Genomic DNA, 23,886 nt, shown 5'->3' on the forward strand with positions numbered 1-23,886 from the left:
CATCCAAATCCTGCAGTCTTTACTCAATCAAAAACCCCATTTCTGTGGAAGGGACTTTTGCTTGTGTAAACAATGCAGGATTTGGCCCTTATTTGTTTTCTCTAAACCTCTCTTTTATATCCTTAATTACATTTAGTACGGAACAAGGGTGTTAGCACTGCATAGAGTATAATTAACTTCTTATCTGGTCTGTAGCCTATTAAAGTCTTGGTTTATGGGTGGCAATCAGAGAAGCCCATACAGGAAGCCCAACAAAGGAAGATTTTCTTAGTATGAGTTTCCATCGTGCAAACCTTTATTCATACAAATAGTCCCCTACCTCACATGAGTAATCATAATAAAGTAAATGGGACTACTCATATGAATAAAAATTCTCATAGTGTCAGGTCCATATGTTTTATGTTTGATAAAATGTACTGCAAATATGTTATAAATACGTCAGCATATGTACACATACATGAGGACAGTTAGATGCTGTTAGTTGACAAACCATATTTGATAGAGTGCTACTACTGAGAAATAGGGAATTATGTGAAAATATATAATCACTTTGTATTTGAATCTTACTTGGCTACACAGAGGAATAAGGACAGGCGAAGCACACACTGCCCATACAGAACCTACTCAGACCCCAGCTCTGCGCATGGGGATGGCATATAGGACACTTTACCCTCTGAGCAAGAGGAGGGGGAATAGGTAGAGCCCTGGCTTCACCTCCTCCCAAACACTGCCCAGCATAGTTGCCTAAATGCAAGAATACTTTCTCAGGAGCAGAGGAAGAACTGTGAACTCAGAGAGTGTCTGAGACACAACGCCTTTCTGCACTTGCTCCTGGGGTGGCCATCCAGGGCTCAGTCTAAAAGGCCAGTCTTATAATGAAGATTGGTTTGGAGAAGAAGATGGCCTTTTTCCTAGTGAGAGACTTCTTTTAAGGTGCAGAGTTTATTCTGAACAATGTGTATTCAAAGCAAAAGGTAACTGTAGATTCAAATAGTTCCAAGAGCTTTGGAAAACTGTTGTTTTCCTGTTTTGTTAATATCTATGTAACACAATTGCCTGAGTAACAATTAGGAGAAATGTTTCAGAGTAACAGCCGTGTTAGTCTGTATTCGCAAAAAGAAAAGGAGTACTTGTGGCACCTTAGAGACTAACCAATTTATTTGAGCATAAGCTTTTCGTGAGCTTCATCGGTCTTCTGCAGTTTCCACAGTATGCATCTGATGAAGTGAGCTGTAGCTCACGAAAGCTTATGCTCAAATAAATCAATTAGGAGAAATGATATCTTTGTTAAAGCCTTAACATACCTCTCTTCACTTACAGCTAAAAATCTATATCTGAGACCTCCAACAGTTCAACAGTAAAATCAAGGAGACCGGACTTAACACACTTGATCGTTCTAAAATATAAAAAGCAGCAAGGAAATAAGTTAAAGAGGCAAAACTACCTACCTTTTAGAACTGAAAAAAAAATAAATCAAAGAAGATAAAAAGTGCCATGGCTGCTTTTTAGGAGAAAGTGTTATTTTTCAAATGGGAAGGGGGAAAAAAGAGCAGATAACTCACTCTGTGCCAGCACATGCACTCCTGGTATTACATAGTTTATCACAGGCCAAAAAAGAAACTTTCTGTGAGAGCTGCTTGTAAAAATATTGGCAGCACATCCCTGGTTAGAAAGCAACTTGATTCAGGGAGCTTACGCTACAGAAAACTATAGTCCTTTTATGACTCCCTTTTAAGTAACCCATAATTAGAAGCTGAAAAATTGTAGTATTGAAACAGTTTGATACTAATCTTTGAAAATTAAAAGAAAAAAAAAGAACATACATAGCTGTCTGATTGCAGACATAACATTGTGCACAAATGTGTTGTGGTTATAAAACGTGACATTTTTATAACTATTGCAATCTTTGAAAATAAAGCAATTTTGTCCAATACCCCCAAACATGCATGCATTGCACTTACTGTCTGGTGAAAATGACTCACACAAAGTTGTTTTTTTTTAACACACTCTTAGTGTCATTCTCTTTCAATGTGCTCTATAGGACATGCAATTTTACTTCGGTTTCCTTCCCAGCTCATGGAGAAAAGACCTTTTTTTCTCTGGTTCTAAACTCTAATTTTGCTTTGCCTGTCTTAGAAACAAGGGCCAGAGTCTGATACCCTCTGATACTCTTAGTGGGTGGGATACTTTGCTGCACAGAACTTGCAGTCCAGGAGAAAGGAGGGGTAAAGTGGCTTTAAGCCCTGGGAACTGTCGAAGTTACACCAGCCTTTTGGGGCTGCCCTAAGTGCAGCACGACTGCCTGGAATCTCTGCAATACTGAGTGCTGTGGTCCCTCCTGCCCCTAGCATATCTGCTTTGTGTGTGTGTTTGTGTGTGTGTGTCGGGGGTGGGGTGGGGAGGAAGGGTTATGGCCATCTTCTACAAGTGTCTGTGCCAAGAGAATCCTTCCATGGCTAGATCCAGAGCCTTTAGAGCCACTTTATGCTTCTTGAGCCTTTTACCCAGTGTGAAAGGGCCAGACTAGCAATGAAACTCTCATCCAATGTCAACCCTCATGATTTCTATGTGAGTTTGGCCCAGGGCTGGAGGCAGTCAGGGATGTGAGAATCTCCAGCCCTCTTGCAAATGCCAGCTTTTCCTGGGGGAGAAACCCCTTCCGATTGGCTGTCTTCCCCACTGCCCCACCTCCTGCAGAACAGTATAATATTTTTATGAAAAAAAAACTTCATAAGTCATTCCATTGAACTCAGTAGGACTACTTCTTGAATAAGGTGCTTCTCCGCACCAGTAAGAACCTCAGAATCTGGTCCTGAATGAAAAACATTTAAAAAAAATCAGATCTCATTGAAAAAGTTCCCTCCAAAACTAACAAGTGAATGATTGTGCTGTCTCGGGGTCAGATTCAGTCACGCTTATTCACAGTGAGTGGTAACTTTCAATCTGCTCTACAGGACATAGAAATGTACTTCTCTTTCCCTCCCAGCTCATAGAGAAAAGACATTTTTTTCCTCCGGTTCTAAGCTTTAATTTTTCTCCACCTCATCTCAGAACCAAAGGCCTGTGAGCAGCTCCACTGAAATAATTGAGACTTCTTGCTCAGGTCCTGATTCATCAAAGCACCTAAGCATAGGCAGTATAGCTAATTCCAAAAGTTCAAAAATCATGAGATCCTCTTGTGTTTTCGGTCTGTCTTTTGAATTTTTAACTCCCATTGCCACTCCCAATGTGTGTGACAATTGATGTGCTTATCTTAAGCACATGCTTAAATCTATTCCTATCCAATAAAACCCTTAACTGTGTGTTTTACTTTAATGGGACCTCAGGACTGCTTAAATGTTTTGCTGAACAGAGATTAAAAAAAACCTGCTTAAATGCTTTGTTGAGTTAGGGCTCAAGCATGAGTAAGAGTAGTAAAAATTGGCCCTAAACCTTTTGCTGGTTACATTTAAATTACATCAATGATATTACTCAGTCCACTTTTCCCTTCCCCTTCCCCTCTGCTGCTCACACACAGTATAAAAAAGTAACATTCAGGATAAAATCTGGAGACAGAGATGTTCTGAAAATTCATTTCCTCAGCATGCAAAAGGCTCTGGTAGTCCCCATGCCTTCAGCTGTCTGAATCTGGAAGGCTGGCTATCATTCAGCACAAATCTAACCAGTTTGCTTCAGGCTGGTTGACCTTTCCATAGTTAGCAGCAAACAATGTGTTTCCCTTCCAACTTTGCCAAGTGCTCCAGGTAAGTGGGCAGAAAGGTGCTTACTAGCTGCACTTCATACCTTTGATAATTATTTTACAGAACTTTAACATTTTATTCCCCATAATTTTTCACTATTATAGAAGACATCCTGGTACACAGAGGAAAGATCCACCTATCACTGTGTAAAACACTTGTATGCATATTTAGCAGGGAAAAGTGTATTTAAAATATGAGAAATATACTTACTGGAGGTGCTATAAATTTGTAAAGAGAGGAACCCCTCAGAGCTAGAAACTTTGGTGTGTACATACGGTCCTGAAGGGAGTCTTGTTCCCGTTCTTCTGTCCAGCCCATATAGACTATCTGACGGAAAAATCAGTAGTGTTGATGAATTCCACATACATTACATGTTCATCATACACATTATGCTGATGCCCTTCAAATCCTATTTAACTAAAGATCCTGAACAGGTGACTCAAAATTACATATTTTTAATTCACTTATAATTACATAATCACGTAAAGAAAGCCTATTCAAATGGGAAACTGCTAGAACAAACTTTCATTGTACAAACAAAAGTAAAAGGCAGATATATATTCAGCAGATATCAGAGGTTTATCATTCCATAAAAAATTGCTGGAGTCATTCTAAATATGCTGAAAATTCAAATGAAAGGACCTTAATGAAACTGAAGTGTAAGAAACTAAGTAACCGTAAAGCTAGAGTAAATATCAAGTAGCGGTTAAAAGCTCTTATTTGTGTAATCCTGGGTGGTGGTCTGTCACCTTCTGTGGAAAGAAGGGATTCGGTATGAGAGAGAAGGCATGCTATTTGTATTTCACAATTTTATAACTTCATCCAAGGACCTTAACATAATTATCAGACATTAATCAAATATCATGGTATTTGGTTGATATTATTTTACCAATCTGAAATACAGCTAAACTAAGGGTCAGCAAACTTCCATGATTTACCCCAAACTACACAGCCTGTAACTGACAGAGTTGTAAATTAAAACACAGTAGCAGTATACTTCACTTATCGCTATAAAACAGATTTCCACTATAGTATGAATGAAAAAATACAAGCTAAACCACCCAAATATAATGTATACATATTAAAATTGAAATATTGTATACACCTCATCAACTGAATGCAGCATAGAATTATTCATGTTGTTAGTATACTATCTACTTTAACTATGTACTCTAGTTCAAAAGTCTTAAGTTAGAAGCAACATGCCCATCTGAAACTTGGAAAGTATAATTATAATTTTAAATAATTGGGTTAAGAAAGGAATGCTACCTAATTTTTACTTTGTTTCAGGGTTTTTCTTTTTGTTGTTAGTTTTTGCTTAGATAATATTATTTCCTCCTGCATAATATATTTGAACATTTTCTAAGAACTGTAACAACTATGAAAAACAGAGATAGACCCAATGGCCTCTCTGCCAAACAAAAAAAATAGGCCAACTCCCCTTTCACTATCACCAAAGGCAGAGCAAGGAAAAAGAAGGAACACTGGAGTAACACTGTTATTTCATGGTATAACTACAGCTACACGAACCAGATACAATTTTGTGATTGTCTAATGACAACCTTTGGTTACTGTATTTATTCAATGGGAGTTACTGAGTGGATCAACCCTTTTGAAACTCAGACCCCTTATTTAGGTGCCTAACATGGATTTAGGAGTCTGCCTTGAGGCACTTTTTGAAAATTTTAGCCTATATTTACACTGTATTTAGAGAGCTGGGGATTCCTTAAAACCACTATCTCCTCTTTGGAAATTGATTCATTAAATTAGAATGTAACTATACACCCATCTATGGTATGTGAATGACTCAAGACCAAAAGTAGAAGAACCAGAGTATTTCCAGGGTACTGGTATCCATAGCTGTGGAGAAACCATGCACAGGGACATCCATGAACACCTGATAAACTAATTTCCAGTGTAGAAAGTAAGATACCACAGAAAATAGACAAACCAATATGTATTTCATATAGAACTGTTAATGAAATAGACCTGTTAATTTTAGAGCAATAAGATTGTATAACTTGTTTCTACCCTAATAAAGCATGGACTTTTCTCTGTTCAGGGTTCTGATGTATTGCAGATTGAGTAGGGAGATACAAAGGCCCCAGTCTGGCCAATGCTAACGCATGAGTAATTTTATACACATTAGTCGTCAATAGGACTACCTAAGTACAGCAAAAATTACTAATGTGAGTAAAATGACTCACCTTCCTGTTTGCACAGTTTGGGCATGACTCAACCTATGCTATTTCAGGATCCTGGATGGAGAATGTTCCATTGTTTTTTAAGAGCAGAAACAACATACACAAGTTTATTGCTCCAAAATTAATGGGTCTATATATTAATACCAGCTCTAGGGGTATGTCTACTCCGCAGTTAAACACCCATGGCTGGCCTGTGTCAGCTGACTTGGGCTCCTGGGTCTCAGGCTAAGGGGCTGTTTATTTATAGTAGCCATTCAAGCTCAGGCTGGAGCCCGAGCTCTTGGACACTCCCCCATCATCGGGTCCCAGAGCCTGGACTCCAGTCCAAGCCTGAATGTCTAAACAGCAATTGCCCCTTAGCCTGAACCCCACAAGTCTGAGTCAGATGACACGGGCAGTGTAGACATATCCTATAGGGTTTAAATGTGTTTCTGCTTCATTTTATTGTTGCCAGTGTTCTGTCAGACATCAGACTAAATTATCATTATGGTCCCTTCTGGCCTTAAAATCCATTAACTCAATGAGTCCCCTCCAATGAGCAAAATTAAGCATAAAGCCTTATCCTTTTTTGTAAGATTCCAAGGGAAAAGTTATATTACACATTTTTCCTAAGAAGTGAGAGAGACGATCGGAAGTACAGTGAGGCAAGGTTTAAAGAACTATTCCACTGAAAACCCTAATTTATTTCCCTTTATTAATGGTACTTGGGATGTCATTCACAGTGCCAGAAAAATCAGATGTATGTGTCTGAGATTTCTCAGGAACCCAAGGAGGCAACTGACTTAAATGCCACTACTCAAGTGAGTAAAATTATTCACACATATAAGACTTTGCAAGGTTGTGACAAGAGTTAGCAAAATATTCTTGCTGGTGTCAGATAAATGGCAAAATGATTGTTGATTTCTGGAGATTGATACAGTTGGAAGGAATTAAACTGAATTTAGTAGGTTCTAGCTTTTGATTGGTTTCATTGGAATTGGATACACAGTGAGATACCACTAGACAGGCAAAAGACCTGTTAAGCAAGTCTATCCGAAACAAAGGAATGTGTGTTTTACTCAATTTACATATAAGTAGTAAACAGGGTCCTTAAGACAGCAGGGAGAGGAAATGGAGTAAACAGAACAATTTTCATTTCAGCACACGTAAGTGAGAGAAAGGGTGTGGAGCTTCCTTCATCACCAGACTCCATGTCACCTTCCTCACTGCTTGAATAAACATTACTTGGAGTGGTAACCTTCAGAAGAAAATAAAGGGGCAGAAACCCCCAAGTTCTCTCTTTCACCCAAGAAGACAAATGCAGCTGTGCCTTTGGGAGGCTGTGAGAAGAGAGGCCATCTTGAATAAAACCATGAACCAAAATTTGCTAGATTAAGTTTTTGACTCTTAGATGAGTGTTTTCATTTTTATTTGCTGGTAATCATTTCTAACGTTATCTCTTATGCTTGAATTCACTTAAAATCCTATCTTCTTTTGGTAATAAATTGTTTTATTTTTAATCAAAACTAATCCAGTGTTGTGTTTAAACTGATCGGATTGATAACTTCAGTTAAAATAAAAAAAAAAAAGAAAGAAAAACTGTTGAATACTGACTCCTTAAAGGGGCAACAAACCTTAATATTTCTCTGAACTGACCAGGAGAGGGCTGAACGTTGCAGAACACATTTTTCTGGAGAAATTTGGGACTGGGTGTGTGTTGAGGTTATCCTGCAAGTAGTAACTGAGGCTGGTGGGAGCCAGAGTAGGGTTGTAGACCAGCTGCTCAGGTCAGAGCTGCTGAATCAGGGCTGTTTAGCACACGGACACTCAGGTTGTGATATGCACGCTGTCAGGCTGTTTGTGAGCTGCCCAAGTTGGGAGCTACATCAGCAATGCACCCACCGTGAGGCATACAAGTTTACAGGGCAGGTAGTGACATAGTCACTCACTGTTATGGATTCCACCCCAAAATGTGACAACCACCTGGCTTGAAGATATTTAATATTTTTGTAGTATGGTAAGTAATTTGTGTTCAGCTGATAGTTTCTTTTTCCCACAACTCTGATTACATTTTATAAAGTTTGTACTTCTACTATTCATCAGCCTAACAGGATAAAGTCACCCGTGCTATGTGGATGTATTGATATTTTAAATTTGATTACTTCGATACTAAAGCAGCCATGAGATATTTTCCCCTTGACTCTATATCTTAAGAGAAGAGAAGAAGTTAAACTGATTTTGCAGACAATATCCTTTATTGAGGATTTATTAACAAAAAAGGGCTTTTCTCTTTCAAGCTAAAATACCACCATCAAACCTACAGAGGAACTATTAATCAAAACACTATCAGATTATCAGTAAGTATAATTATAAAATTCCTTTACTGTGATTTAAATGAATGAAACATAGCAATACTGATTCTAAAGAATAGAAAGGTTGGCCCAATATATGAGTGTTTTATTTTTTTAAATTATTTTCTAACATAAAGGCCTCAAGTTCTTATGAATAAATTAGACATGTGAAACTGGAGAAAGTATAGGTGCTGCACGCATTAAGATGATGGGAAAGGGATAAATATCCTGTCTTTCAGGAGATAAAATGGAATCCATAGCCTTGTGATATTTTAGATTTTGATAAACATGCTCACTTTGATTCAAAAACAAAATCTTGAACAACAATGGGAAGCTCATTAATTTAAAATGGACAGTTTTTAATTCTGGAGATCGATGGCTCATTTATGAAGTGTGATAAATATAAAGAAAAACTTTAAAACACAAAAGATAAACCAAGGAATTATGTACCATGGCAGGTCCTTCTGATCCTGCACAAGGATCTGCAAGCATGGACTCCATCACAAAATCTCATTCAATTTAATTGGATTCCACATGGAAAGAAAGAACAATGATTCTGAGTCCCTTTGCAGAACTAGGACCTAAAGATTCTTGGCTGCATACATACAAACACTGAACTCATCATATATCCAATCATATACATGTAGAATATAATTTAAATATCTATCCACTGAGCTGAAGGAGTATCACTTCTAATTCAGCCAGTAAAGGGAACTGAGTGGCACATCAGGCAACTTCATGTGTCGTAAGTGGTATGGATACTGCACACCCAGAGAAAAGGAGTGGAGGCCCTAAAGGAATAAGGCATGACCAAATGCTATGGACATTTAGACATTTGAATAGCATTTTCATCTTCAAGAAGCAGCAGCTTTGTCTGAGGACTGCCAACCTGCTCAGTCCTGTCACATGGAAAAAAGAGAACAAGTCTTATTTCTGATAAACTTCCAACCACAAAGCAATTTTTGCAGCTGTTGTAATTTCCAAAGGCAATAAGTGATGCAAAATTTATTAATTAAGTGCAAGTTGATTCTGCATTAAGGACTCAATATATTATTACGGCTTCTCAGATGAACCATGGACACTTGAAAAAGTCTCTATATCTACATGATAAATGAACCAGAACCCTCCTTTCAGTCAAAAATCCATATACATCCAATTCAAAATGTATTTACAGGATGCAGACGCTGTAGCTGAGCAGGACAATAATTCATAACCTGATAACATGTATTTATTAAATCCACATTTCATATCTTCCCAATATGTTGTTAAAATTATTTACTTACATAGTCTAAAAAGAGTCTCTCTGTATCATTTATCATTTTCACAGTTTTAACGTGAATGTTTAATTTTACTTTATAAAGAATGAAAAGATATTAAACTCAAGAAAATTATGACAAAATAATGCTAAATAAAGGTGAACTTGATAATTGAAAATAAAGCAATTCAAAGATCAGGACAGAATTACTGCCACTTTCCCTGGGAGTTCTCAGACTAACAAAATATTATGCGCTGCAGTGGAGTGGGGCAACAGGACAAAGATACAGCCAGAGGACAAATGAACATGTTATACAGCAGGAAGGTAGATCTTGATGGCTTGGTGAAGAGCTTTGATAACTGTCGCCCCACTGCTACCGACATTCTTGTCCCAGCTTAGTACTCCCAGGGTTTATCATGGTTTATGGTTAAACAGAAAATTCACTCAAACAAAACAGCTGGGAAGAAGATTGGAGCCTGGTTCAGCTACAGTCAGTGGCAAAAGCAGCATTGACTTCAATAGGGTCAGGGTTCCCCCACAAGTGAATAACTGTTTTTAAAGATATCAAAAGATTCCATTGTGTCTGTATGTGAGTGAATAAAAGATCAATAATAAATATGAAGAAAAATATTTTGCTCACATGTAGACATGGAAAAACAAATGCCTAGCAGAGCTGGCCAGGGTTCTGAAGTCTGGCTCATTCAGAAAATCTGTTCCTTGAAGCAGTCTTGCCATTTTATATCTGTAAATGATTTTCTGTCTTCCTCACTAAGCAAACAGGATTATTAAAGACAGGTTCTCTGCACCAGGAACAGAAGGCCAGGTTTACCAATATATAAAAGAGAAAGGCCACACATCCATCTCCATGATCCTTTCTCAGTGATTCTTATGCATTCTATTCTTACTTTTTCTGCTATGGAATGTGGGGTGCCAATAAGGCTAAACTATAAGGAGATTTAATAACCGCTCAAACTACTTGATATTGAAGATCTGTTTGCTTGTAATCCAGTCTGAGGCCTACCTTTTAAGGGGGATGCAGATTGAGCAACACATTGGAGAAAATCAGGAAAGGATGAGATTTTTAAATGTTTTACACTCTGGTTTAAGTGGGCTTATGGCCTCAATTACATCGTTAATTTTTGTAATGGCTAATAATTAGAGCTGGTCAGGATTTTTTCCAGCAAAACAGGTAAGTGCTTTGCTGAATCGGTCACAAGGTAAGGTCCACCCGATCTATGAGACTAAGTGAAGTGAATACAATTGCTTTATAGGGATTCTGTTAATTTCTTTTGGGCAGACTCCCATCTTTGTTGTTAAATAACTAATCACCAACTCCAAATACCCCCTCATATGGAGTCCTTCAGGGATCATATTGAACAACAGCAGCAATGTGTATGCAAAGTCACTAGGAGAATAGATAAGGCAGCATGCCTTGATGTATCCTCAATCTGCAGATACTCAGATCTATCTTACTGTCCTATATGATTGTCATAAATATAAAGGGAAGGGTAAACCCCTTTGAAATCCCTCCTGGCCAGGGGAAAGCTCCTCTCACCTGTAAAGGGTTAAGAAGCTAAAGGTAACCTCGCTGGCATCTGACCAAAATGACCAATGAGGAGACAAGATACTTTCAAAAGCTGGGAGGAGGGAGAGAAACAAAGGGTCGGTGTGTCTGTCTATATGCTGGTTTCTGCCAGGGATAGACCAGGAATGGAGTCTTAGAACTTTTAGTAAGTAATCTAGCTAGGTATGTGTTAGATTATGATTTCTTTAAATGGCTGAGAAAAGAATTGTGCTGAATAGAATAACTATTTCTGTCTGTGTATCTTTTTTGTAACTTAAGGTTTTGCCTAGAGGGGTTCTCTATGTTTTTGAATCTAATTACCCTGTAAGATATCTACCATCCTGATTTTACAGGGGGGATTTCTTTATTTCTATTTACTTCTATTTTTATTAAAAGTCTTCTTGTAAGAAAACTGAATGCTTTTTCATTGTTCTCAGATCCAAGGGTTTGGGTCTGTGGTCACCTATGCAAATTGGTGAGGCTTTTTATCCAACATTTCCCAGGAAATGGGGTGCAAGTGTTGGGAGGATTGTTCATTGTTCTTAAGATCCAAGGGTCTGGGTCTGTAGTCACCTAGGCAAATTGGTGAGGCTTTTTACCAAACCTTGTCCAGGAAGTGGGGTGCAAGGTTTTGGGAAGTATTTTTGGGGGAAAGACATTTCCAAACAGCTCTTCCCCAGTAACCAGTATTAGTTTGGTGGTGGTAGCGGCCAGTCCAAGGACAACGGGTGGAATATTTTGTACCTTGGGGAAGTTTTGACCTAAGCTGGTAAAGATAAGCTTAGGAGGTTTTTCATGCAGGTCCCCACATCTGTACCCTAGAGTTCAGAGTGGGGGAGGAACCTTGACAATGATCATTGTTGTTCCATCTCAGTGCTAAAATTCTGCATTGCATGGTGCATATAACACAGCTGATTGAATCTCAACGTGGATATGACAAAGCTCACAGAGGGGTAAAATACTTATTTTAATAAAAAAGAATTGCCATTTTGTTCATGTGTGTGGAGGGGAATTACTTTCACAAAGTTGTTGCTTTATTTCATTTTAGAGAATTATTCTTTCATTTCCCCTCACCCCAGAGAATTTTAGGCCTCATTCTTATATAATAGGACTGATTCTTGCAGTAGCTATGATAAGAATCCTTCACATAATAACAGGTTTCAGAGTAACAGCCGTGTTAGTCTGTATTCGCAAAAAGAAAAGGAGTACTTGTGGCACCTTAGAGACTAACCAATTTATTTGAGCATAAGCTTTCGTGAGCTACAGCTCACTTCATCGGATGCGGCCTTTTCTTCACATAATAGAGACTCATATGTCTATATTTTCATAGCATTAACTTCACAATTCCAAATAAATACATTGGGAATTGTGCAGCTAAGTCTCCAGAGCTCGTTGCTTTGAAAATGTATATTCATTGGTGTAAATCCCTTGTTTAAGTAAGCTTTTTCTCCTTTCAACATTTGTTTAGAATGTTTCGCAGAAAACAGAGACATTCCACAATAGACAAGGGTTTACTGCATGTGGTGTGTGAGTGTGTGTGTTTGTTTGTTTTTAAGATGATGCTTCAAATAGAGCTGGCAATCTTCATCCTTCACTGCTCAACACAGGTGTATTCTTTTCTCAAGTAATCCACTGACAGGAATGCGTCAGGTTCTATTAGTATTCATCATGCAAGGTTTTTTATATGTATTTTGTGATGGTCTTCATTATAGTCCCAGGGAATATTTGTATGTGTTTAACACCTCCCCCCATATATTTTATCAAAAGCAATTGTTTACTGGACAATTTTGTCTTCAGTTCTAAGCAATATACTAGGTCAGTAATTTATTATGATTGAGATTGTTGTGTTTTCCTGACAAAGCAAAGGAGAATTCTTTCCCCCAGTCCTTAACCTAACAATGATTTGGCTTATTAAACTCTGCAGACAAGTACTCAAATCAGATAAACATTTAGGCTTCTACAGTACTCTCACTATATGATTCTTAAAACAATCCGTATATGGGACAACCTGGTAAAAACGTAAATACAGTGAACAAATTGAGCTGTATCTTTAATCTTGCATGGTGCCATTTTAAACTTAATGGGAAGTATTACAGCCTGCTTTATTGACATTAAAAATCTGACTTGATGTAGGAACTGCTTTGTATGGTAGCACAGACTTAGTGCACTTTAGAGTCTCTCACTCCTTTGCACTCACTTTGCATTGCAATGAGGTACAGCAGATACTTATGTGTGTGGTCAGTGGCATAGAACATAGGTTCTCAAGTGAGGGGACTGTGTCAAACTTTCAAGGGAGGCATGGCTACAAATACCAGAGGTGTGGGGGAGGGTAAAGGACCATACCCCTCCTCCTTTTTAAACAGGGGAATTATGCCCCCCCACACACACTTTTGAGAACTTGAATTTGACAGGGGAACAATGAGGAGGGGATGTGCCCCTCCGCCTTGGCCCCTGACAAGCTGGATGGCGTAAGGGCAGACCTCCTTCCATGCTGGCAAGACAGAGCGGGGACCAAACCAAATCTGAGTAAGCAGCATTGCCATCTGGCATACGAGGTCACAGCACCGCTCACGTGTAAAGGTAAGAGGTACTGTTATAGTACCACTCAACTTGCATTTTGATTTAAGTAATTTGACTGATATCGCCTGATCCAATGCATTAGCAACACTAGGTGGCAGTATCCTCGCTATTGTAAGGCGGGGTGAGATCAGAGAAAAAAAGAAAAAAAACCCAAGGCTAACATGGGGTGTGATTCAAAAAATGTTGTGAAACCCTGGAATACAATAAAGAAAAAGAAATATGAAAAATAACTAAGACACTAGCACTAAAAGTAATTACTGACATTATGAGGGGTTATCCTTCTCCCCTCCCTACTGTTTTCTCCTAGCCTAATACTCATTTCAACACCTTATGTTTTGGAACCCTCCATGGAAGAGTAGCCCCCTCATACATGAGCTGCTTACTGCTAGATTATTTAATTTTAAATGAACTCATTATTCCCATTACAAGGGGATCAAAGGATTAAATAAATTAATGTATTTAATGTACTTGAATTTCCTTGCTGGTAAGAATTTAATTTCCTCTTCACCCTATTATCATAGGTAGCTTGAAAATAGGGGTTATTTTTAAGCATAAAGTAAACTTTTGAAAAATATGATGGGGATTTAAACTAAAACTAGAAAATATTTTTTAGCTATTTGCACATTAAATTAGGAGGATCTTCCCATTCTTCTCCATGTAACTGAAAAATAGACTTATCATAATATGAAAAAATTGAATCACAATATTTGCTCACTTGAACACAGAAGAATATAATCACAGAGGGAGTAAACATTTTAAGCAGGCAAGAATTACTACACTGAGAACTACAGGTAGTACAACACAGAGTAACCAGCCAGAATGATATTTGCAGTTTATTACTGTACTATGTTTCATAGCTGAGCTCTGTGACACTCCTGCAGTGCATTTCTAGCAACTTCAGATGTAACCTTAGTTCAAAGCTCATTGTGTTTGCTAATTGAAACCCACATTTGTGAAAGGGTCACAAGCATAAACTCAGGTTGTTTCCCATGCCCCTTGGCCTTCTGCCATCCCCTAACAAGTCCAAATGACTTGTACTTCCCTCACTAAAATTCTGGGTGGCCCTCTTTGCACCTTCCTACTTTTCACGTCAAGTACGGTTAGCCATTCCTTTCACATCCATCAAGTAGTTGGAGTAGTGTCTTCTACAAGCTGGGTGCTTAAAGAGGCTACTGGCTACAGAATTTGCCTGCCTATCCGTCCCATAGTGCTTTCACTCCCTGTCTCTATTAATCAAGGAGATGAAGATACCTCAATCCCTCACCGTGGCTGCAGGTTAGTAGGTAGAATGTATTTTCAAAAGAGTCTTTTTCCCCCTCATTTAAGTTTTTAAAGTGCTCACTCATTGCAACAGATTCCTGTGATGACAAAGCCAATTTGAAGACTAATTGGATAACCACATGCATTTGTCAAAATGACAGAATTGAAACAAGAACTTGTTTTCCCCCTAAGGATTATTCAGGTCAATGAACAATTTCATGTAGTTAAAATTCATTACAGTATGAATGTGTTGTTGTTAATACAGGACAGATTAGCGTTGAGGAAGCATGGCTCCCAATGGTAAGGATTCTTCCAAAGGGGAAAAAAAAATACTTACCATTCCTGATACACATCAGAAAACTCGAATAGAACTTTCTTTGCAGAGCCAAATTTTGATGCAAGCAGCAGGCTTGGACACTGATTTATACTGCCACTTTTTCTCAAAGTAATAGGAGATGGCAGTAAAAAAAGATTTGGTCTAGTTATGCCTTAAGGATTAATGACTGAATCATTTTTAAATACACCAACTAGAGTGGGCAGTTATCTTATGCACAAATGTGCTGAATGTGTCTTAACACAGCATGAGTTATTTAAAATTCTCTCTGTGTCTGGTCAAAATGGAATTAGAATGCAACACTTGCCTAGTTAATAGTTAAAGAGCCAATTGGTGAAGTTAATATACTTTTTGTTTTCTCTAGAGTGATCTGGCTTCTTCACTTCCATAAACTTCCTTTCTTCTTGTGGAGATTTTTCTTGTTTACTTGTCACATACATCATCTTCATAGCAGTTTAACACACCCTTGATCAGGTTAATTAGGCTGCTAGTTTTATCATTGAAGGGATCCCATCCTTCTGCCTTCAAAAGAATTTTACAGCCAACTTGAAGACTCCAAGACATTCTTTGTCATTCTCAACAGAGCAGCTGTCAACATTTTGATAATGAGAGGATCCCCATACATTCTGGCTACAAAAACTTACTGTATATCATAGTATCATCATCCTCTCTCATTGCTGCTGCACAACTGCAGCCATGGTAAAGTATTTTCTACTGAAAAAAATTATCTCTGTAAAATAAGGACAGATTTTGAACTGACTGCATGCCCATTTCTCATCTACTGAACTTATTAATGGAGTTAAGTATGGTTGTGAGAAGGTGACAGGGTTCTTGATATTTAATGTAGAACAAGCTTTGTGATTTTCTTGTGGCCTGTCACAGGGTGGCTGGCCACTATAAATTAAGCAGGTCCAGTCCCTCTGAGCCAGAACAGGTGTTCCCAGTTTGGCCAGTTAAGAGGATGGGACATCAGGGAGAATCAGAAATGGGGAGACCCGGTGACTCAGAGAAGTCAGTCAGGAAAAGGGTAGGTGAGAACTGCCAGAGACTAAGACAGGAAGAGATTCCTGGGAAAGGCTGAAAGTAGGAAAGCAGCAAGAGGGGTTTGCCAACTGACCTACCCAGAGACAGGCCAGAGAGCAGCAGAGAGAATTGCCTGTTGATGCCTCTAAGCTGGAGAACTGAAGCAGAGGGCCAGAGAGGGCTGAAGGCAGAGGACCGGTGAAGAGGCTTACTCGTTCATCTCTCCACATTGGACAGCTGGGTCAGAGGAATGGAGTGGGCTCATGGTCCAGGGGGAGTGATGAATGCTCTTTGGGTGAGGATGGTCTCCCTGCAAAGTGGCTGTGGGGGTTCCTGTTGGGAAGAACAGGGTTGTACAGCACCTGGAAGGGCCTGCGTGACTGTCCTGACACACAGAGAGGAAAGACCTGACAAAAAAACAGGTATGGTGGAAGACACCGTGTGGTATGTGGACTATCAAGGGACTACAAGTCTTGGGATTTTAGGGACTATATGCACAGGGGATGACAAATAGTCTATTTGTGGGGACTTATATTTTATAATATGTGTGTAACCCACACACCTCCTGGGTGTGGTGCTATGTCCCATCTAGTGGCAGGAAGAGGGAGAGCGAGAGAGAGAGAGAAAGAAAAGAGTCTGCTCTACAGCCTTAGCTAACAGGCATATGGCTTTTAGCTCATGCAGTAGAGGCTCATGCATTTAGCTCCAGAGAGCTCAGGTTCAACCTCGCCCGTCGACGACCGGGGTCTGTCGGTGTTACATTTGTAGTGTGTCTGTAACATAGCAGCTCAGGTAGAGTATTATTATGGCAAAAGAGCCTGGGATTGAGTTACTGGGGACTCAGAAGGAGAGAAACTGAGACAGGTGTGCCAGTTGTGCTGTGGAGCATGCTCCAGGAGGGGCTGCCCTATGACTACACCTCAAAAAAGATAAAAGATAAAATAGACAGAAAAATCTGTATCTGAGTAGTAGAAAGGTACTCCCCCTTAACTTCAGAAATTGTTTTGATCATGTTTAGTACTATCCAACCTCAAAGCATTCACAAGTCTTTCCCCCGACATGTACACACTGCAGAATTCTTACTTATATATTTAGTGAAGAGTTGTCCGCATTTATCCATGACTTTGTCGCCTTCAAAAAGTTTATTGTAACATGATTTACTTGCTGTATTTAAAAAAATAAAAATAACCATAACAACAACAAGCCACAACAGTGTGTTTATAAGTGGATGCCTCGTCGCTCCAAAGCTAACCGATCTGAGCATGCACAAGCTGCACATCCTTTCCTTGGGTCCCAATTTAGGCACTGACCCTGGACACACTTAAGCACCTGGGTAACTCTGTTCATGAGCAATTCCATAGACTTCAGTGACTTCACATAAGTAAAGTTATACATGTGCTTAAATGTTTGCACGATCAGGGCACTGATGCGATTAGCAATGCCTGAGTGTATATAACTGTTCATTTTCAGAACCCAATATTCAAATGTCCATACTCTGGTGAAACCAAAATCAAATTTCTCTGGAATAATACCATAAACTGCTCCTGAGTGAAGACCATTGGCAAGCCAAATTTTGACTTTTAAACCTCAGGCATTTTAGCTGCAAAGCTGTTAAAGAGGTTGCCATTTTTATGATGTTTAGGAATAAGGGAAATGACTTATTAATACACACTCTGCTGTGGCATATTGCCATAGTTGGGACATCCATTGTAGCAGCCTGTGCATAGACACATAAGACTCTGTAAGCTCAACGAGTTTTAATTTTTTTAAGACAATAAGAGCCCAAATTCACCATTTTTTGAGCTTTGGAATGTATAAATATAAAACAAAATTACCCATAGTATTACATTGCAGTGCTGAGGCTGATTCATCTTTTGAAAGAGAAATCAATGTTTGTAAATGAAAGAGGACAAAGTAATCAAGGAATGAAATTTCACTTTCAAGCCTATCAGAGGGAAGTACAAACCATGAATAATAAAAGAAAAAACTGAACACTATAAAACATGTACTTGGCAATGTCACTTTAAATACAACTTGTATTACTGGTACTTTTTTCTGACCCACAAATTATTTGGAAGGCTAAAGGTCAAAATGGTTTTTTACACTCTGAGAAGCTTTTAGGAGCTAAAAATTCTTGGCTAAGGTTGCTGAGCCCCTTCCGAAATGCAAATGATATATAACTGGGGTAAAGTCATGTGGGCTTGATTCACTGCTCACTGAAGTGAATGGGAAGAGTTCTATAGACTCTTCAGTAGGCATGGATAGGTCCTACATACTCCTTTGCACAGAAAACACAAAAAGGTGCCAGAGAGCAGTACTTGTCAGAAAACCACAGCTGGGAAGGGAGGGCCGACAAGACCATTCGGTGGTTAGAAGAAAGAAAGCTATAAAATGAATATGATACAGGCCTACTGGACAGGAATTAATTTCTTAAACCATAAGCTTTTTAAACCACACAAATATCTAAGAAAGGAAATATTACACATTATTGTATCAGGTAAAAAGGCCCTTTGAGGAAGAGGTTCATTCTCAAAAGTGTGTATAATGAATCAAATATAGTTTGAATGAATCCATTTCATAGTTTCCCAGACAGTACAATGGCTTCCAGAGACAATTTACCAATAAATAATTTGTTAAAACAAACCACAAATCACTATAATACAAACCTCTTCTAGAATCAAGAACACAGAGCCAGATGTTTAAAGGAATTTTGGTGTTGCTCTGCTCATCTTTGCAAGGCCTAACTGACTTGGGAGCCTTCCTGCTGAAATCATCATAGAATCATAGAATATCAGGGTTGGAAGGGACATCAGGAGGTCATCTAGTCCAACCCCCTGCTCAAAAGCAGGACCCATCCCCAATTAAATCATCCCAGCCAGGGCTTTGTCAAGCCTGACCTTAAAAACTTCTAAGGAAGGAGATTCCACCACCTCCCTAGGCAACGCATTCCAGTGTTTCACCACCCTTCTAGTGAAAAAGTTTTTCCTAATATCCAACCTAAACCTCCCCCACTGCAACTTGAGACCATTACTCCTTGTCCTGTCCTCTTCTACCACTGAGAATAGTCTAAAACCACCCTCTCTGGAACCACCTCTAAGGTAGTTGAAAGCAGCTATCAAATCCCCCCTCATTCTTCTCTTCCGCAGACTAAACAATCCCAGTTCCCCCAGCCTCTCCTTATAAGTCATGTGTTCCAGACCCCTAATCATTTTTGTTGCCCTTCGATGGACTCTTTCCAATTTATCCACATCCTTCTTGTAGTGTGGGGCCCAAAACTGGACACAGTACTCCAGATGAGGCCTCACCAATGTCAAATAGAGGGGGACGATCACGTCCCTTGATCTGCTCGCTATGCCCCTACATATACATCCCAAAATGCCATTGGCCTTCTTGGCAACAATGGCACACTGCTGACTCATATCCAGCTTCTCGTCCACTGTCACCCCTAGGTCCTTTTCCGCAGAACTGCTGCCTAGCCATTCGGTCCCAAGTCTGTAGCTGTGCATGGGGTTCTTCCGTCCTAAGTGCAGGACCCTGCACTTATCCTTATTGAACCTCATCAGATTTTTTTTGGCCCAATCCTCCAATTTGTCTAGGTCCCTCTGTATCCTATCCCTGCCCTCCAGCGTATCTATCACTCCTCCCAGTTCAGTATCATCCGCAAATTTGCTGAGAGTGCAATCCACACCATCCTCCAGATCATTTATGAAGATATTGAACAAAACCGGCCCCAGGACCGACCCCTGGGGCACTCCACTTGACACCGGCTGCCAACTAGACATGGAGCCATTGATCACTACCTGTTGAGCCCGACAATCTATCCAACTTTCTACCCACCTTATAGTGCATTCATCCAGCCCGTACTTTTTTAACTTGCTGACAAGAATACTGTGGGAGACCGTGTCAAAAGCTCTGCTAAAGTCAAGATACAATACATCCACTGCTTTCCCTTCATCCACAGAACCAGTAATCTCATCATAGAAGGCACTTAGGACCCAAATCCGTACATACATGTGAGGATCTGGGTCCTAAGTGCCTAACCCACTTTTGAAAATGAGATTTAGACTCCTAAATCAGTTAGGCATTGCAAGACTGAGTGGAGTAATGCCTAATTACCTTTTAAAATCTGGGCCATATTAACACTGGACTACATCTGGGTGTAACTGATTTAACAAAGTCAGCAGTTCTCTTGCTATACAAAGTATAATGGAAATCTCTATAGAATTATCTCATTGAAGTTAAATTTTACAGGCATCAATTCCTTCCACCAAGTGCATATAACCATCTTCCAGACAGGTTTGCTAAGAGAGTGACATATTGAAGAGGTTAGGTCCTATTGATGAATTACTGCAGTAACAGTTTGCAGCCACAAAGTATTACCCATAAACTATAAAAAGCTTAGCAGATGTGAAGATATTCTTTGCATCTCTAAATTCTCTACAGTATGCTCTCATTCCACTACTATCACTGATGCCACAATAAAAATATGGCATTATCATAAACTGGCAAGATAAAAATGTAATAGCCAAAACAGTCACACATTACTGTACTGAGGTATTCAGTTTTAAAAATAATTTATGGTACTCTACTTAAGCATGATTGCTAACTAGGAAATACAATGTACCTTTCTTGATCTTAAAAATTCTTAGTGTGTTTCACGTAACAGTAATTACACATTACAACCAAATCTATTACTTCCATATCCAGGAGTTGCTGATCTGTCGCAGCTTCATTATCCACCCCGAGGCACGCCGAACACTTAGCCAATATTCTTTTGAGTCAAAGTACATTTCAAAGACTTCTGGGAATAAATTCTCATCAGCAAGAGGGACAGAAGACATTACTGCACTGGGAAGCAGGATGCGGTGGCAGCAATTCCTGGCGAGAGCTCACTAACCTCAAACACATCAGCAGAGCCGTCTTCTTCCAGTGCTCAATTTTGATCTAAATGAAGAAGTTGTAGCTTTGGACAAAATTTTAAAAAGCAAGCAAGTGCATTTGATAATGGAAAGTGAATTTGATGAAATGAGAGAAAAGTGTATAGTATAAAAAAAATCACAAAGCAGTGACTAAATGCCACAGTTTGGCATTACTAATGATTACTATTATTGGTATCCACTGTATAATGCAGATTAGGTGAAACAGAGGTCATAGCTTTCAATTGTTCACCTTTTGTGAAAGTGAACTATGTTGGAAGAAAACAATCAAAGAAGGCAATAGTATAACCTCACCCAAACATCTGGAAGGAAAGATATTAGAGAGACAAATATAAAACTTTAATAGGCCTGAAAAGCTATATAATGCTCTTATCCCATGCTTGTAACAGACACTGAATTTAACAGATAAAAAAATCTCATAACTAATGAAAATACACACTATTATAATCATAGCATACTTCGTTCTTGGTCACACACACATAATCTCTAATTACAGGAGAATATTATCAAAGATATAATTTCAGGACCCTCTACTATTGCTATTTAAATGGGAGAGCTCTCAGTGTACAAGAAGATTCATAATTCCAAAGCCATTATGATCATCTAGTCTGATCTCCTCTATAACACAGGCCATAGAACTTTCCCAAAATAAAAACCTAGAGTTTATCTTTTAGAAAAACATCCAATCTTGATTTAAAAATGCTAAGTGCTTGGTAAATAGTTCCAGTGGTCAGTTACTCTCACTGTTAAAATGTATGCTTTCTTTCCACTCTGAACTTGTCTAGCTGCAACTTCTAGCCATTGGATTGTGTTATACCTTTCTCTTCTAGATTGAAGAGCCTATTATTAAATATTTGTTCCCCATGTAGATACTGATGGTCTGATCAAATCACCCCTTTAACCTTCTTTTTGCTAAACCAACTAGACTGAGATATTTGAAATTATCTCTATAAGACATGTTTTCTAATCCGTTAATCATTCTGGTTACTCTTCTCTGAACCCTTTTCAATTTATCACTATCCTCCTGAATTGTGGACACCAGAAATGGACAAAATATTCTAATAGTGGTTGAAAAAATGCCAAATACAAAGGTAGAGTGTTCTCTAATCCTACTTGAAATTCCTCTGTTTATGCATCCCAGAATTGTATCAGCTCTTTTGTCCACATCATCATATTGGGAGCTCATGTTCAGCTGTCCTCCACAACTCCTAAAACTTTTTCAGAGTCACTGCTTCCCAGGATAGAGTCCCCCGCTCCTGTAAGAACATTCTTTGTTCCTAGATATATACATTTAGCCATATTAAAAACACATATTGCTCTCTTGCACCCAATTTGCCAAGTGATCCAGATTGCTCTGAACCAGTGACCTGTTCTCTTCATTATTTACCATTCACTCAATTTTTGTGTCATCTACAAACTTTACCAGTGATGATTTTGTTTTATCGGTGACTGATAAAAATGTTAAACAGCATAGGGGCAAGAACCAAACCCTGCAGGACCCCACTGGAAACATACCACACAGCATCGGTCATGATTCCCCATTTACAGTTTCATTAAGATCTATTGGTTAGCCACTTTTAATCCACTGAATATGAAGCAATGCATAAATACTGCAGGTAAAGGTATGGAATCCTCAGAATGCAGATATAGTATATGAAATCTATTGATATGGACACAGCAGCAAAATGAGGACAGACACATGCATGGAATTAAGTGGCAGGCCACAACTTTAACACAAAGGAGGGGAGCTACCCGCCCATCACCCTACTTTCCTACACCAGGCATTTAACTGGTTCCACTGTGGAGGTTACAGGGTTCCTTACCATATCACCCATAATGTGGGGTAGGCTCAGCTCAGCCTGCCCCCGCAGGACTCAGCGTTCCCTGAGTCCTAGCATCTTCCCCACCATGAGGGGGATACAGGATGCAGGAGGGTGGGAACCTCAAGCGTCACCAGGTCTCAACCTATCACATGAGCCCAAGGCCCACCAGCAAAATCCTAGGACTTTTACCTCTGGGAGCTGTTCATTTCATTCTTTTAACTGTGATGGAAACCAGCCAGACATTGCAGCTAACAAACACTATCACTCAAGTACCTCAGGTAGGTACTAAACACGGTCCTACACAACCCACTTTGGCTTGAAGGTGCTGCCAAGAAGGCAAAAAATGCACTCGGCTAATTGGCCCATGGAGGCGGGGGGAGGGGGAATCCTTCCTGATCCACAAACCAGGTGCCTAATTCTAGTGAAAGAGGGGCTGGGGCTCAAGCAACTTTCTTTTTTTTTTTACATTCATGACTGACGTGGTGATCCCAGAGGTGCTGGGGCTATGAACGGCCAAGCCTAGAGGTGCCAGAGCTTAGCCCTGGCAAGCCCTGGTACAAATTAAGTACTGGGTGGCCAGCTACACCCGCAGCATCTGTTCGGCCAGGTTCCCATTCTTAGTTTGGATGAGTAGTATGGGCTGATGAAACAGAGCCAAAGGAGACTCCACATGGCCCCTGCCCTGGGCTAAATTCTAGGAGCTGGGGAATGCTGGCCAGTCAGCACCCTTCTCCCCTATGCGGCCCGTGGGTGTCAGAGACTCCCGGGGTGGGGGGAGCTACTATCGTCCCAGCGTGAGTGTCTCCCTTTCTTGCCACTGGGACTATCCCCCTTTC

General features: G+C 39.5%; 1 protein-coding gene across 14 annotated transcripts in view; it reads right to left on the minus strand.

The window, feature by feature from the left end:
- Positions 1-23,886, minus strand: part of SNTG1 (syntrophin gamma 1) — a 525,384-nt gene that overhangs the window by 78,000 nt on the left and 423,498 nt on the right. For all 14 annotated transcript variants that reach the window (XM_075125232.1, XM_075125233.1, XM_075125239.1 and 11 more), the window contains one exon: positions 3,951-4,067. In XM_075125232.1, the coding sequence (XP_074981333.1) occupies positions 3,951-4,067 (117 nt within the window). The remainder of the gene's footprint in view (positions 1-3,950; positions 4,068-23,886) is intronic.

Source organism: Caretta caretta, chromosome 2 (assembly GCF_965140235.1).
Source record: "Caretta caretta isolate rCarCar2 chromosome 2, rCarCar1.hap1, whole genome shotgun sequence".
Taxonomy (NCBI): domain Eukaryota; kingdom Metazoa; phylum Chordata; order Testudines; family Cheloniidae; genus Caretta; species Caretta caretta.